This window comes from Osmerus mordax, chromosome 19 (assembly GCF_038355195.1).
Source record: "Osmerus mordax isolate fOsmMor3 chromosome 19, fOsmMor3.pri, whole genome shotgun sequence".
Taxonomy (NCBI): Eukaryota; Metazoa; Chordata; class Actinopteri; order Osmeriformes; family Osmeridae; genus Osmerus; species Osmerus mordax.
Window position 1 is genome coordinate 12,236,384 of NC_090068.1, and position 15,053 is coordinate 12,251,436.

At 43.3% G+C, this 15,053-nt stretch overlaps 2 protein-coding genes across 2 annotated transcripts; both read right to left on the reverse strand.

The window, feature by feature from the left end:
* Window positions 1-954: 954 nt before the first annotated feature.
* LOC136962918 (eukaryotic peptide chain release factor subunit 1-like) lies at window positions 955-5,113 on the reverse strand. The gene is made up of 10 exons (XM_067256832.1): window positions 4,761-5,113; window positions 3,741-3,916; window positions 3,439-3,578; window positions 3,174-3,312; window positions 2,679-2,869; window positions 2,447-2,576; window positions 2,166-2,339; window positions 1,980-2,044; window positions 1,620-1,767; window positions 955-1,513 (listed from the first exon to the last, which is right to left on the reverse strand). The coding sequence occupies exons 1-10, from the start codon at window positions 4,847-4,849 to the stop codon at window positions 1,431-1,433; spliced, it is 1,335 nt and encodes a 444-aa protein (XP_067112933.1). The 5' UTR covers window positions 4,850-5,113; the 3' UTR covers window positions 955-1,430.
* Window positions 5,114-5,310: 197 nt separating this feature from the next.
* Window positions 5,311-12,033, reverse strand: LOC136962919 (short transient receptor potential channel 7-like). The gene is made up of 12 exons (XM_067256833.1): window positions 11,673-12,033; window positions 10,362-11,124; window positions 8,968-9,150; window positions 8,432-8,596; window positions 8,071-8,287; window positions 7,564-7,797; window positions 6,942-7,206; window positions 6,631-6,826; window positions 6,214-6,435; window positions 6,055-6,126; window positions 5,847-5,922; window positions 5,311-5,726 (listed from the first exon to the last, which is right to left on the reverse strand). The coding sequence occupies exons 1-12, from the start codon at window positions 12,014-12,016 to the stop codon at window positions 5,569-5,571; spliced, it is 2,895 nt and encodes a 964-aa protein (XP_067112934.1). The 5' UTR covers window positions 12,017-12,033; the 3' UTR covers window positions 5,311-5,568.
* Between the last annotated feature and the right edge of the window lie 3,020 nt (window positions 12,034-15,053).

Below are 15,053 nucleotides of genomic sequence, written 5' to 3' on the forward strand. Positions count from 1 at the left end.
ACATTGAGAGCATCAATTTGACTGTTCTTTGGGTGTTTTATTCCGACCATCCACCATGCACCGAAAATGGATTAAAAGTACATATTTCTAGTAAGGCAGGTCCATACTATACCATTGTTAGAGCCCATCCCCAACACTTCGACTGTAAAATAATGTTTCTAATGCATGCATCTTATGTAACACATTTACTGTCTCATATAAAAGGATCAATAACAAATTAAAGAAGCATGAATTATGAAACGAACAATTGCCAACGCCCTTATATCAATACCTCAAGAACGGAATAGATAATGTAACATCACAAGTCTGGTACATAGATAGTGCACGGTTGTTGGCCTGCATTGGCAGCAAAAGCACGTTGTTTTTCACAGGCTGCATGATTTTTCTAAGAGTAGCTTAGTGTATCGTCAGCATGAACCATATTTCATATTCAAAGCAGCAACTTGATTGTTGTAACTTGAATGATTTTAACCCTCGACCTTATCTCACCTACTGGTTGTAACAGGAAGTGCATAGTAAAAAGTACAGCGGATTACGTCATTGTGCAATTCATACAATATGGCAACTGTTTGCACATTGCTGAAGAACACATAACCTTTTAATAATGCTCATCTACCATCCACCTATTCTCATCAAACCCTATTAAGATTTTTTTTTTTATAACACTAGCCATCTAGTAATTTATGCAACATTTAGAATCTTTCTTCACAGTCAAACCACCTGCCGTTTTTCTTACTGTTGTGGGTTGAAACTTTATAACATTATGCATGAGGGTACGGCTCATTACGTAGTTGGTAACTCAAATGTAAACTTTCTATTACACACTACAGTGCAGACAATGTTTTACCTAATTTATATGTGTACTCACTAAATACAGCGAGGATGACATCTCATGTGAAGAACACAGCAAAATGAAAGTAAATGGATCTGGAATTAGGAGAGCAAGAGGCTGTAGACTGTATGCGGGAAATTTAATGATTAATCCAGCTCTCCACATATGTTTGATTAGTGAGACAAATGATCATCATCCGTATGTCGTAGAATTCAACAGCATCAGGAATCAATAAAAAAGGGACATCGAAAGTGGGGAAGGAAGGAGGGGAACATCATAGATAAAAAATATATTTTTTTTCAGTGGTCAAGCAGTCAGAAATAGTTTTTCTTTTTTTTGTATTTATTTGTCAAGTCACTTAATGTGTCATTCATGTGGTGAGAACAACAAGCCAGGGCCATGCTCGACTGCCCAGGAGAGAGTCCCTGTTCAGAGTAAGGGATATGTTCATGTACTGTACATTTTCACATAAATGTCACTTGCTTGGTGTTCTGGCCCTCCTGCTTGGTCCTTGCTTTTCTCCACTCAGTCTCTCACGTCAGTGAAAGGCTTTTATTTTCCTAATTTTTCTTTGCCTCCAACAGTCAGTCTTGACTACCTAGTAGTCATCCAAATCAAACAATTCATCATCCTCTCCTTGATAGTCCATGCCTTGAAAATCGACCCTGTACCGCAAGATCCCTACAAAAATAATAAGGAAAAACGTTCAGCTTAATTGTGTTTCATTTTAGACTTCTACGTTAGATCATAATTACAATCAGGCACCAACAGACCATCAAACCCTTACCTCCAATTCCACCAAAACCTTTTACAAACTGGGATCCCTCCTGGCTCTTGTCTGTAACAATCTCAAGAGTAGCTCCAAACTTCTTATAGTTGTTGGCAAACCACTCGAGCAATGGCATGCTCTCAATCAGCTCATGTTCTTGTCCTGTCTATGGAAATGTGGTAATTCCAAAACACATTAGTATGCACATGTATATAAACAAGTTGTATATAAACTTTCAGTGTGTACACACACACACACGTATACACACACACACACACACATCTTTATAATGAGACCTGAACTACCATTGAAAATAGCAATAAACTGCCCCCTCATTGCCCCTTTGTTGGGATATAAACCAGTATAGCTGCCCCTTACCTCTTTGTCTGTGAAGTGAGATTTGTCTTTCTCTTGTTCCGGCGTTAAATACAAAGTCTTCTCATCTAGGAGAGAAGAATATGAGGTATGCAAACCATTAAAACCACAATGGTTACTTAACAAGTATGTCCTTTGTGTCTTTGCTTTAAAGTTGTTATTTTTTGTGTGTGTGTGGGGGGGGCATACCGTTTTCCATTGCCAATCCCTCTGCACCATGGCAGCGAAGGATGTATCTCATCGTGTCCAGGTTCTCGTAGACAATGAGAATCTCAACAGCTCCCATCTCCAGGGCTTTTAGAGTGTCTTCTACCCCAAAGCAGTACTTGCCTGTGTCCTGGCTGATCTCGTCAAAGTATCGTCCTTAAATAAATAAAAAAATACAACGGAATTACAACGGAACAATTACCCACAAAAGGAGATGAATGAATACCTACGCGACACATTCAGCCCATCTAAAATGGACTTACCTATTAGTTTCTTCTCCTGAATGAATTTCACATTGGACAGCACTTCAGCTGACAACTCGATGGCCTGGTTGAAGCCGTTCTCTCCTCCGTATGAGATATCCACGAGCTTCAACACCTTTGCTTGTAACCTCTGTGTGGACACATGAGATCATACCAATCAGTCACCAGACCGCTTTGCAACTCCTACACAATATTAGCAACCGGGGCAGGGCTAACATGTCCGGCTACTTACCGGGTCAAACATGTCCGACTGGCTGAGCTCTGTTTTGAAGTCAGCCGAACCGGCCAGGACCATGCCGGCTACGTTGACTTTGTCGTTAGAGACAAAGAGCTGGACTGCAGTCTCCGCCACCTTACGCACGTAGTTGTGTCTCTTCTCCATGCGCAGGCGAGCAAAACGCAGGGCGGACTGGCCTCCTCTGCCTGGGTGGGGAAAGGGGAATGTTTGTCTATTTACATAACATTTAGCAGACGCTCTTATCCAGAGCGACTTACAGTAAGTACAGGGACATTCCCCACGAGGCAAGTAGGGTGAAGTGCCTTGCCCAAGGGCACCTCATTTGGCACGGCCGGGAATCGAACTGGCAACCTTCTGATTAATAGCTCGATTCCCTAACCGCTCAGCCATCTGACCCCCCCCCCCCCCCCCCCACAATTGTTCACAGCCTCCCTTTAAAATACACGTTCATTCAAGCTTGAGTGTTCGCAGGTGTGTAGGGCGTATTACCGTGCTTTTTCGGTAGGTCCACGGTGAACTTGTGGAGCACTTCTCTGGTGTTGCCCTGTAGGGTCCCGAAGAGCGCGCCACTTCCGTCAATTACAATGAAACCAAACTTGCTATCGTCTGATAGCAAAGCGGTGAGAGCCTAGGTAAACACACAAAAATATGAAAATAATTATGTTGATAGCGTGTAACTTGAGTAGTCTAAACATATTTGCACATCACAAGCCTACAAGTGATTCGAATGGTTTTGCACATTTCGAAGTCTCACCTCTGTATGGAATTTGTTGTCGCAAAGATAAAGTGAGGTGTTGATAGGTTTGAAAGGCTCAAAGTCAATATTCACTTTCTTCTCTTTGCCCTCCTCGGTCACTATAGTTCCGCAGTAGACAACTAAGCCATTGGAAGGCACTGTTGGGAAAGAACGAACAAGGACCTTCACGATGAAGTGAGAAATTCTCCATTTTGCGACCACCCTTTAACAACTTCCCCGGTCCATTAACAGGAAAGCACAAACAGTTGCCTTTGATCCAAAGCAAAGGTCAACAAACATGGAGGAAACTCACAACGTACCTTTGTTATAGAGCTTAAGTCTCTGCTGGACAGACGTGATGGCACCCAGAACTGACAGGCGGTTGACTCTGCTCTTGATGTTGGAGGCTGTGCCAAACTCATCGGCCAGCATCTTAGCCACTCTGGAGATCTGGTCTTTCGGCGGGATGATAAGGGAAATCATACTCGTGCCATTCCTGAAGAGATTAAAAAAACGACATGGCTTTAGGTATGAGGACCGAGATCTCAAGGAGATGGCTGGTCTTTTGACACTTCACTATTATTTATGATTTACAACAAATCTGCTGTGATGTGTACAATTTGATGGCGCAATTCAGTCCTGTGATGAAGCATTCATGGCCTAATGTACCGCTCCCTACGAGACGTGCTTGATATATGCCAAGTCATGTGGATGATACTAGCTAGTTCCAGGGCAAACTTTTAAGGTATGGCTATTTAAGTTAGCTTGCGTAATAGCAGCACACGCCAAACTACACACGTTTACGCGGTGAGCGTGGTAATTGGGTACACTGTCGAGAGAACCATTTATACTTGGAAATGTTGCGAGGTCATTCTCGATCCTCGAGGGGCGATCATATCAGACCTACTTTCAATCAGATAACTAGCTAGCAAGCTAACTGGCTAGCTAGCTGACTTTTGGTACAGGCAGAAGGACATGCTACAATAAGGCAGCTATCAAGTGTCTTTGATACCTACAGAAACGTTTAAAATGACGTGAAATCAGAGCTAGCAAGGGGTTTTGTGTTCATCGTGTTGCGCTTTTAGGCTAGCTGTAGCTAGCTAGCTAGCTTAAAGTTCCACACGGTTTATGTCAGTAGGCGCACACAGACGCATGCTGATTCAATACTATTCATGTGGAGCCGAGCTAGCTTGCTTGAACGGAAGCTAGCTTAACTACATCGGTTAAGACCTCGATGGGTTAGCTGACGTTTCCCTACAGACTACAGGTAATGTTGGCTTCACAATATATTATTTGGCAGTGATAAAACAAATTACTTATCACAGTACTTCAATGCCTACCCTCTGGCTGCTTCCAGACTTTTGATCAACTTCTTTATCTTCCATATCTCCACGTTCCTGTCCGCTGCTGCGCTGGTGTCGTCCGCCATTTTTTTCTATGTCTGTGCTGTGGACCTCGAGTGTAGCTAGAGCTAGTGCTAACGTTAGCACCATGCCATGGAAATATGGACAGCGAGAACGAGTTGACTAGCTAAAATAACTTACGACATATGTTAAATGGTTCAAATTAAGACAAAAATCACATTGATACTAGAGCAGGGGAGAGAGCTAGCTGTCAAGTTAGTCATTACATGATCATCTTTTTAATAACAAAAAAAAACCTTCATAATGTGCCAGTGTCGCTAGCACGCTGGTAGCTAAGCAAGCTACAAACTACTTCCTGGAAACACTACAGGGAACTTTCCTATTGGGCCACAACGTTGGATGGGTGGAACTTAGAAAACTCTGCCTTCCTTGCCCCAACAATTGCATATTTCTTGCAAGAGCGTAATTTTTAGGATGATGATGTGAATTCAGTGGGTATGTATAGTTAAAACAATAGAGTTCATGTATGTGATATTACTTCTTTATTATCTATTTGTTGGACAAAGCATCAATTACATTATATATTTTAAGCTAAAATATTAAGTTCCCGACAAAAACAAAAATCTGGCACATAAAATATATTTCTATAACTACACTGTTTCACAGTCAAATGTTATTTAATTTAATTATGGGCAGCCGCATGTTTACTGGCATCTACCAAAGGAGTCTCCTAATATTCAAGAATCAATACACTAACCCTATTCCACATTGTTTAACAAACCTTCTAATCTTTGTCTGTATCCCTCGGTTTTTTGACATTCTTGCTGAGCTTGTCACCAAGCTGTTGTATCAAATCAGCAAGTTCCTCAGTGGCCTGTGACTTCTCCTCTAAGAGCTCATAGCGCAGACTGGAAATGTCCTGTTTAATCTCCTTCAGCTCACCTGGAAAGATCAGAACAAATTCATTTGTTACACATGGAGCAAACAAAAACAATTTCCGCAAACGTTTAGCTATGAGACTGAATAAGGGCTCTTTCTGATTCTAAAGCGAAACATTCTTACCTTCGTTGATCTCATCGTTCTCGCTGTCAACTTGAGCTTTGAGCACATATCTCTTTATCAGCCTCTTCATTAGTTTCTTTAGACAAAAAGTAACAACAAATTCATCAAACATCTCCATGTCTATTGGACAGTCAAAACTGTGTGCATGATGAATGAAATGAATCATCTAATACTGGACACCTTTTAATTAGGAGAAAGTATAGTCTACCTGGTATCGAGTAGGGTGTTGTATTGTCTTTCGTACAGCGGGGTCGCCTTGTGCTCGGGCGTACTGATTAAACTGAAACACAAGCAAGCCTTCCCGTTAGCTGAGCTGACGACCCACAGTCTGAAAAAAATCCATAAGTTTTCCCAGAAACTCGCTGACCTTAAATCGCATGTTAATCATGCCCATCTCTCGCTGGTTGTCGTGGTGACGTGCTTTGGCCTTGCACAGCTTCTTGAGGCAGGCCCTGGAGCGCAGGACCAAGTAGTAGAAGGATTTGGGGCTGGGGATCAGGTTGAACGGAGGTGGTAACGTCCTGCCCTCGTCAAAGTAAGAGAGCCACAGTTTAGACCGGGCAAACTTCCACTCCACATCTGCATCCTCCTGTTGGAAACAAGACGAGGGAGGGGGAAGCCAAGATGAGTTCAGCAACGGGAAATTGAACCCCTGTTGAGGTAATCGAGTAACAGAGATTGTGTGGCGATGTTGTCTTGTTTTTCCTTGTTTCATCTGTGATCTTTGCTACAAGTGATTGATTTTCAACCCAACCCCAGGTGGTTCATTGATTCTTGGGCTCACCTCAATTTCCTGGTACGAGTGGTTGATCATTGCAATCAGCATGTTTAGCAGTACGATTACCATGGTTACATTGTAGACTCCAAACAGAACATAACCGATATTCTCAATGAATTTGTGGTCGTATTTCAGAACAACAGAAATAACCTCGGACAGGCCAAAGATGGACCAGAACAGAGTCTTAAAGCTCTCCTCCACCCTGTAGACACAGACAAACACAAACGGACATAAATACAGACGCACAAACATGGATTTGTGTACAAGGCAGGCCCACACACAATACGGTTAAATTGTCCCAAACATTTTAAACTCACGTAGTAAAGGCTGGGTTGTACTTGGCTCCAAGGTAGTAAGAATACAGGTTGAACATTCCGATCATGAAAGCCAAGAAGACCATGATGAAGATGACCATGAATTTGAAGATGTCCTTGACAGTGCGTCCGAGGGAGATCTGCAGGGGCCCGAAGCTCTCATTGGCGGGCAGGATGTAGGCGATGCGGGAGAAACTGAGCACCACGGCGATGGAGTACAAGCCCTCGGATATCAGCTGGGGGTCTGACGGGAGCCACCTGTTCCTGGCTGGGAGGGAAAGGAGCACAGGAATTACATTTAGTCATTTAGCAGACGCTCTTATCCAGAGCGACTTACAGTAAGTACAGGGACATTCCCCCGAGGCAAGTAGGGTGAAGTGCCTTGCCCAAGGACACAACGTCATTTTGCACAGCCAAGAATCGAACCGGTAACCTTCAGATTACTAGCCTGACTCCCTAACCGCTCAGCCACCTGACTCCCAGGAATGGTTGGACGCGTTCACATTTTATTCATTTAGCAGACGCTTTCGTCCGAAGCGATGTACGAATAGCGCCTTTTGGAAGTATGGCAGACGACTGCCAATCTAATTACTCCCAGCTGCTCACAGCTCCAGCTAACACTTACCGTAGGTGAAGTAGGCTACGTCCGCAGGCAGAGATGCTGTGCTCAGGTCTGTGTTGGGCACGTGCAGGTCCACGTACACCTGGGCCTGGGTGGCCTGCAGGAAGGCCATGAGGCGAGCTGTGAACGAAGCCACGAAGATGGACAGCATGCCAAAGTCCAGAACGTTCCACAGGTGCATGGCGTACTCCCGTGGCCCGTCCACCCATATCTCCTTACACTCTGACCAGATCATACCTGATGACACAAACATAATTGAATGTTTACTTTTTACATAACATGTACTTTTGGAAAAAAAAAAAAAAGGAAAAGGTAAGGAACAGTTTTCTTATTTGTTATAGTTATGTATCTGTAACAACTAGAATGACATGGCTTTTGCTGTGGTTGTTTACATTTAAGACATCATTAGCAACCCAAGGATGTCCTCTCAATTGGACAAAATAAATACATGTCTGGGAACATGTCTGTTAAGTTACATAAGTTGTTTTCAAAATCACACAAGTGACTCACCAAGTACCCAATTCATTATCAGCATCTCCGTCCAGGAGAACTGGGTGGTTTTCACCCTGAACACCTGGTGAGGGTGGTCAGTTATGGTCTCGTTAGGAAGGTTCTTCACCCCCTCGAAGCGGTCAGAAGCATTCAGCACCAGGAGTCCGAGGAAGATGGTGAACGACACTGCATGGGCCACAAACTTCATGAAGGGACTGCGGAGAATCCGACTCAGCTGTTGAAGGAAACAAAACAACGTAAGATATTGACTTGATCTTGATTACTCTCTTGAATTGAAAATTCAAACTGTACTGTATACTGTATATACATTATTATGTTAAGCAATTAAATAAGTCGGGAGAAAATGTGTGTACTCTACCTTACTACAGGGCATTATCCAGTACGCAATGGCAAGGAAAGGAAGACCAAATGTCACTCCCAGGACTATCCAGCATTTGACCCCGACAGACTGCTGCCTCAGGCCAGCCAGGTTTTCGTACCAAAGGGTCAGCAGCTGTTGCTGGCAGTTAGGATGAGCCACAAACTGGAGAGGAAACAGAACAACGACTAACACCAAGGTGGAAAGAGGCAAGAGGAAGGAACTGAAGTGGACCTGAGTGTCTGTGTGCTGTGTTGTTGTGTGTAGATATTTATACTGTGGATGAATGAGGTATGTTTCATTTTAATTATAGTATAAAAGTCCCTTTAAGTATTGCAGGAAAAGTTCCATCTCGGTGAACAATAAATTTTTCTGTTCTATTAGAGGAGAGGAATTTGGAAGACAACAACAATCTTCAGTGTTTGTCATTTTGTCCTTCGGCTTGTTTGGGTTATTATGACACACACACACGTATGCACACACTCATACACACAGAGTTGTGTGCCAAAACTGCTGAACCAAGAAAGTGGACTAACCTTTTTGACCTCATACTTAATGGCCAACTTGACCCGACTCAAGCCCGGCCTGCTGGGATCTTCAGGCAGAGCTTGGTCCACGTCGCCATTCAAAATGGCCTCCACCTCCTCTGTGTCTCTGCACAAGTCCAAGACCCCAACCACAAAGTCCTTGCACTGCATAGACAGCTTCCTGTAGTCGTTCTTTACAGACACAACAGGGAGACGAGAGAGTCAGAGAATCAGGGTGTAAGGACGGGGAACCACTCAAGCACCAACATGGTCCTCACCATAGATATATATAAAGGGTAGATGTCTCGTCCGCGTTGCCGGACAACGGAGTCGAACGTCCGCACATGGCAGCCATCTTGTTACGGTCAACTCGCTCACCCATAACATAAATGACCATAACTTGCTCAATTTTCAACAGATTTTGAAACGGTTTGGTTTGTTATCAACGTCAGAGATGTCGGTATGCCACTGCATACTTATGAATAATTATGTTTTTTTATATATATATAGAATAGAAGTACGCAGTGGCATAACGACATCTCTGACGTTGATAACAAACCAAACCGTTTAAAAATCGGTTGAAAATTGAGCAAGTTATGGTCATTTAAAAAGTACATGTAGCATCAACACAATGTTATGGGTGAGCGAGTTGACTGTAGCAAGATGGCCGCCATGTGTGGATGTTCTAGACTCCGCCGTAAGACATGTAGTCTTTATATATATCTATGGTCCTCACACCCTAACCACAGGTAGAAGGACATGTAAAGGTACAGTGTGTATTCTTAAGTGCGCTTCTTTCTGTAGTCTCAGACTAAACTCTTAGATGTCTCTAATTGGAAGATAAGAAAATACAAAGACAAAGAAATCCCTGGGTAGTTCTTTTTCAATTAAAAGCTCACCCAAACAATATTAATAGTTATGGAAATCCCTGATTATACTTGTTCTCTCTCAGTGATAGACTGTGTTCTATTTTGGCAGTTTGGCTGTTTATCTTACACAGAAGAGCACATGATTTAAATGATTGACATTTAGAAATGAACATCAGGCATGCTAAATGCTCTTTTCAACTTAATTGGACATGTTGTGTAAACTGAAGGGAAAAAAAATCTATCCAGCACAAACAACATAGATTATTATGTTGCAGGCAGTATTGAATATGATGAATGTTGTGCAGGACGGGCGGAAACCTAATCATTTTCCACCAAGAGCCGGCCGACAGCTAATCACTCATTCCATTATCAGGCTGTATTATAAGCAGACTGCAATTTGGGGAAGTGGGCATATACACCATGCCTGGCTGGATTTTTTTGCACAATCAATCAAGAAAATGCTATGTGTGTCATCAAAATCCTCTCCTCGCCATACACTGTCCTCCCGCCTGCCTGTGCAGCTGTGGTCCTCACCTTGAACTCAGTCTCAATGTTAGCGAGTCGGGCCAGCTCGTTGCTGAGCTCCAGGGCCGTGAGGACAGGGTCCTCGCTGGACAGGGACAGATAGGCAGCGCTGGCCAGGCCTTTGTAGGCGTTCATCCTGGAGCGGGAGTGGCTGAACGAATCCCTGCACTGCTTCTCCGCGCACTCGTGGCACTTGCAGAAGTAGTCGTGAGGCTTCTCGATGCGAGCCCCCTTCATCAGCAGTGTGTGGACGATCTCGTACTCCTGGCAGTGGGCCGCCAGGATGACGGGGGTCACGTCGTGAGAGAAGCGGGTGCCGTCTTCGTCGTAGGCGTAAAAGTCGTCGTCGCGCAGCTCCTGCTCCAGGGGGCTGAGGGTGAGGCGCAGCCCGCCCCCGAACGCGGGGTGGGCCAGGATAGCCTCCACGATGCGGACGTAGCCCTTACTGATGGCCAGCAGGAGGCCGTCGCCCACTCGCGCCAGCCCCTCCTTCTTCAACAGTAGCTCTGTCACCTCCAGGTGCTCGTTCCCCACAGCCAGCTGCAGTGCATTCTGGCCCATGTAGTCCACACAGTTGACGTTCAGGGTCTTGGATTCCTCCAGCATCTTGCGCACCACAGGGATGTTGCCGTACTCGGCAGCATCCAGGAAGCGCTCCTCCTCTGCAGTGAGGTTGGTACCCCGCTCGCTGAACATGTACGCCGGGCCCCGGATAGCTTGCCGGCGGGTCTTCTCCCGGAGAGTGACGCGTCTGTGGTGCATGGTTTCAACCCTGGATGGAGAGAGGGCGAAAGATGACTGAGAGGGTATTTTGACAGCCATATTTACATGAAACCCTTTCATCATTTGAAGAGCTCCTTACTTAACTGTTTAGTGAAATGAGACATGGTAACATGGTAAAGTTTAAGTGGAAAACAGGATTAAGTTAAGAACTTGGGATTCATGTTCCCGCACCTTTAGTCCAGTTTGGCCTAATTATATTATTAATTAAAATTAGATTTTCATTAGTTGGGAATTGTCTTTGTTAAATGTTTATAATATGAGCTTCAATATCCATTTCTGTAATTGCACGTCCCACTCGGTCTACCACTGTGATGCAATCAAACTTAATGCCGTTATGAGAAAGATTTAAATGATTGATAGAGGATTAAAAATAAACTAAGTCTTAAGCCGTAAGCTAGGCTATTTCACACCTAAATCTGTGGCACAAACCAAAATGTGTGCCACCTTCTTCGAATAGCCTACAGGCCAATATGTTGACAAAGGCCGTTTTCCAATCATTTCCTCAATGTAAAAGATCGATATCACGGTTGCACTTACGTTTTCTGAGGTGAGATGCTCGGCTGAGATTCGGAATGGACCCACTGGCTGTTGAAATTGTCATCTCCATCATCCGTGTTCCAGGGAATATGTTCTTGAGACTGAAACGCACCGTTGTGTCCGCGGGGATCGGTGCGGTAAACTGCGTGATCATACCGTTCGTCCCCCAAATTTCCTTGTCGTTGTCGGTACGAAGTATCAGGAATCGTCATGGAGCGTGCCAACGACGGTGGCGTATTACCGCAGCCAGATGTTTCTGCTGGTAGATGTTCGGTCTCCCACTCCTCAGGCGCTGTTTCTTTGCAACATCGACTGGGCGATGAGTAAACGGCAGCTGTCCTCATCGCGAATGTTGCATTTGAAATAGCCTCCGGCTATATCGTCCAGTTCACTCTGTCTTGAATCACAAGCATGAAATCTTTGTGTCTGTTCTCACGGGAGGAGGCGTAACAAGTTATGAGACTCTCCCTCTCCCTCTCCCTCTCCCTCTCCCCCTCCTCTCTCTCTCTCTCTCTCTCTCTCTCTCTCTCTCTCTCTCTCTCTCTCTCTCTCTCTCTCTCTCTCTCTCTCTCTCTCTGTCTCTCTCTCTCTCAGATACACACACACACACATTCACCAAATGATATAGTTTATGGTCCGCCTTTTCCGGACCAGACCATCATGTCACTGTAAAACATTCACATTAAAATGTGGTTTCCCCAGCAATCACGTGAAGGCAGTATTCTGTGATAAATGAGCAGCTTTGGTCTCTGCTTCCGGCTTTGATCCACTTCAAAGGAGCAAAAAGATGAGAGTTCTCTCTGAGTGCAGGTGCCTCGGACTCGGATAATTCAATGTGCCTGCACACAATGCAATCTTCTAGCTAACGCAATTGTGTTTGATTGAAAGCAGTCAACCTCTATTCACTGTCAAAAGAAAACAGACAGGACTTGCACTGCGTGAATTTCATTCACTACATGCTAACATTTAAGGCGCATTTATTTTGTTTCTTTTTATTTTGTTGTTGTTAAAAGGTCCATTGCTGTTGTGAAAGCTGCTCGGTGACAATTATATCGTTTTGTTCTTCCTTTCTCTGCACTCTTTCGTTCTCCCCTTGCATTCTCATTCACTCGCTCCTTGACACACACGTGTGCACACACACATCATAGCCCTATTTGACATACAATGCATCTTATCTGAGTTGCTATTAAGAAATTAAATGATTCCAAATAAATTGTGACAGCGACAGATTACTTGTTGAGTCAGTCTTTGACTGACTCAAGACTCACTGTTTGTGCAGCACATTCATTTAGTCCAAATCCATCACTCTTAACGGACAGGCTAGTCGCGTTCAACAGAATTAATGGTCAATATCACATGCTGTTAGGTCGCCTAGCCTACTGGACAATATGTAAACGTGTAGTTTTATAGTAAAGTAATATCGATTTTAACTTGATTAATAACATTCGGTTAAGTAAATGCGTTTCAGACAAGTAGGCCTAACCGAAAGAGAATAGGCCTTCCCTAGGACTATGTGGCATAGCCTACCCTGCGTAAACTAATAACTAACACACACCTTATGTAAACAAGAAAAGCATACAGCCCAGTGTTTGCCGTAATTAAAATTTGTTGAGGGTTTTTATCTGTATGACCATAACGCCAAGGTGTTCCACATTTGCATTTAGACAGTAGCCTAGGCTATAGCCTATATTAATTAACATTTTAAGTGTTTGGCCAACTGAATGTGCGACATTAGCATTCTAGGCTATTCTCTAGAAATATTTCTACGGTTAGGTCTCCTATGAAAAAATATGAAAAGTTAGACTCTGTTCACAAAAGAGTAATTTTAATATTGGATAAACTGCCAGAAATAACCACCTCCTGTAAATGAGGTGAGGAAACAATTGATGTAGCCTAGCCTTGGAGGATTTAATCTGAGTTAAACCTCCTTTCACCTAGATTAGAATTTCTGCACCCGCCAGACTGACGGATTTGTTCGACTTCAGCAAGAATATAGGCCAAAAAATAGGAAGAGAATATAATAAATATATTTCATTTGTCCCCTGTAGCAGTGGCTTGTCCAGACTTTTTTTGACTGGGGTGGCCCAAGTGGGTCACTGATTTTTGCAGGGGTGGCATGAAGTAGACTACGTATACACACACCACATCTGAATAGCATACATGTATTATTTTTCTCCACTACCCATATCTACTTTAATTACTTGCTCTACAGTGTCTTATTTCTAGTAAAAGATAAATAGACCTACCAACACAACAGTGGCAAAATACAAATGTGATATAAATCTTCCATACTTTATTTTTATACTTTATTTTGTATGTATATCCTATATCATCAAATCATTCTTACTGTATATTGAGGGGCCTACTAGGTTTCAGGCACCTCAAACTTTCCTAGTCAAAGTTAGCTGAGGGTGCATTTCATGGCAAGGATCAACACAGCCCATATTTTGATAGCTGTCATCAGGTTGAAAAAGGTTGAACAAATATTTTTGAAAGAAAGTTTAGAAAAAACAGTTTTAAAATGTTTAAAGATATTTTCCCCCCAAAAGTTTTGAAACTTCTTCTTCAAAACTTTTTTCCCCGCATCTGGACCTGATTGTCGTCCCGGTACATTTTGTGGGAAGGCCCAATTCAGCCCTGCCCTGAAAGTGCCCCCCCTCCCCCTATAATTTCTGTTCTGTATATCCTAGCATCAAATACTTTTTACTGTATATTGAGGGGACTATGAGTAACCACAGTAACCACAGTAGGTTTCAGCCATCTGGCACTTTCCTAGTCAAAGTTAGCAGGGGATGCATTTCATGGCAAGGCCCAACACAGCCCTGAATATTTTGATAGCTGTCATCAGGTTGAAAACATATTTTCGAAAGGTTGAAAACATATTTTTGATTTTTTTTAAATAAAAAACAGTTTCAAAAGGTTTAAGAACTTTTTGGTTTACTTTTTGCTTCGAGTAGTTTGTGAGCGCATTACCGCGAGGGGGCTTTTCCTGGCGGGGTGCATCTGGGGGCACTAAACCGTTATCCCGAGAGACTTCTTTAAATGGGACCGACAACTCTTCTTCTGTTGATTTAATGGCAGCTGTTGGCCAATCACAGTTGCCACTCCCTGAACACGAGGACGTCTGCAGGTACACAGTGAAACAGCCCCCTCTAGAGGATAATGTTCTGTATGTTGGAATTAATATAATGACGTAGGCCTATTACGTGCAATTTTAAGTTTTGTGATGTTACAATTCAACGCCTGATTTGTGTTAAATACTAATTTACATTTAGACTTTTTACAGATATTTAAGGGCCATGTCTCCTATTAAGTGTGAATATTTAATTTTTTGAGTAGGCCTACTATATCAACCAATTAACACTGGCTATCCCACCTGCT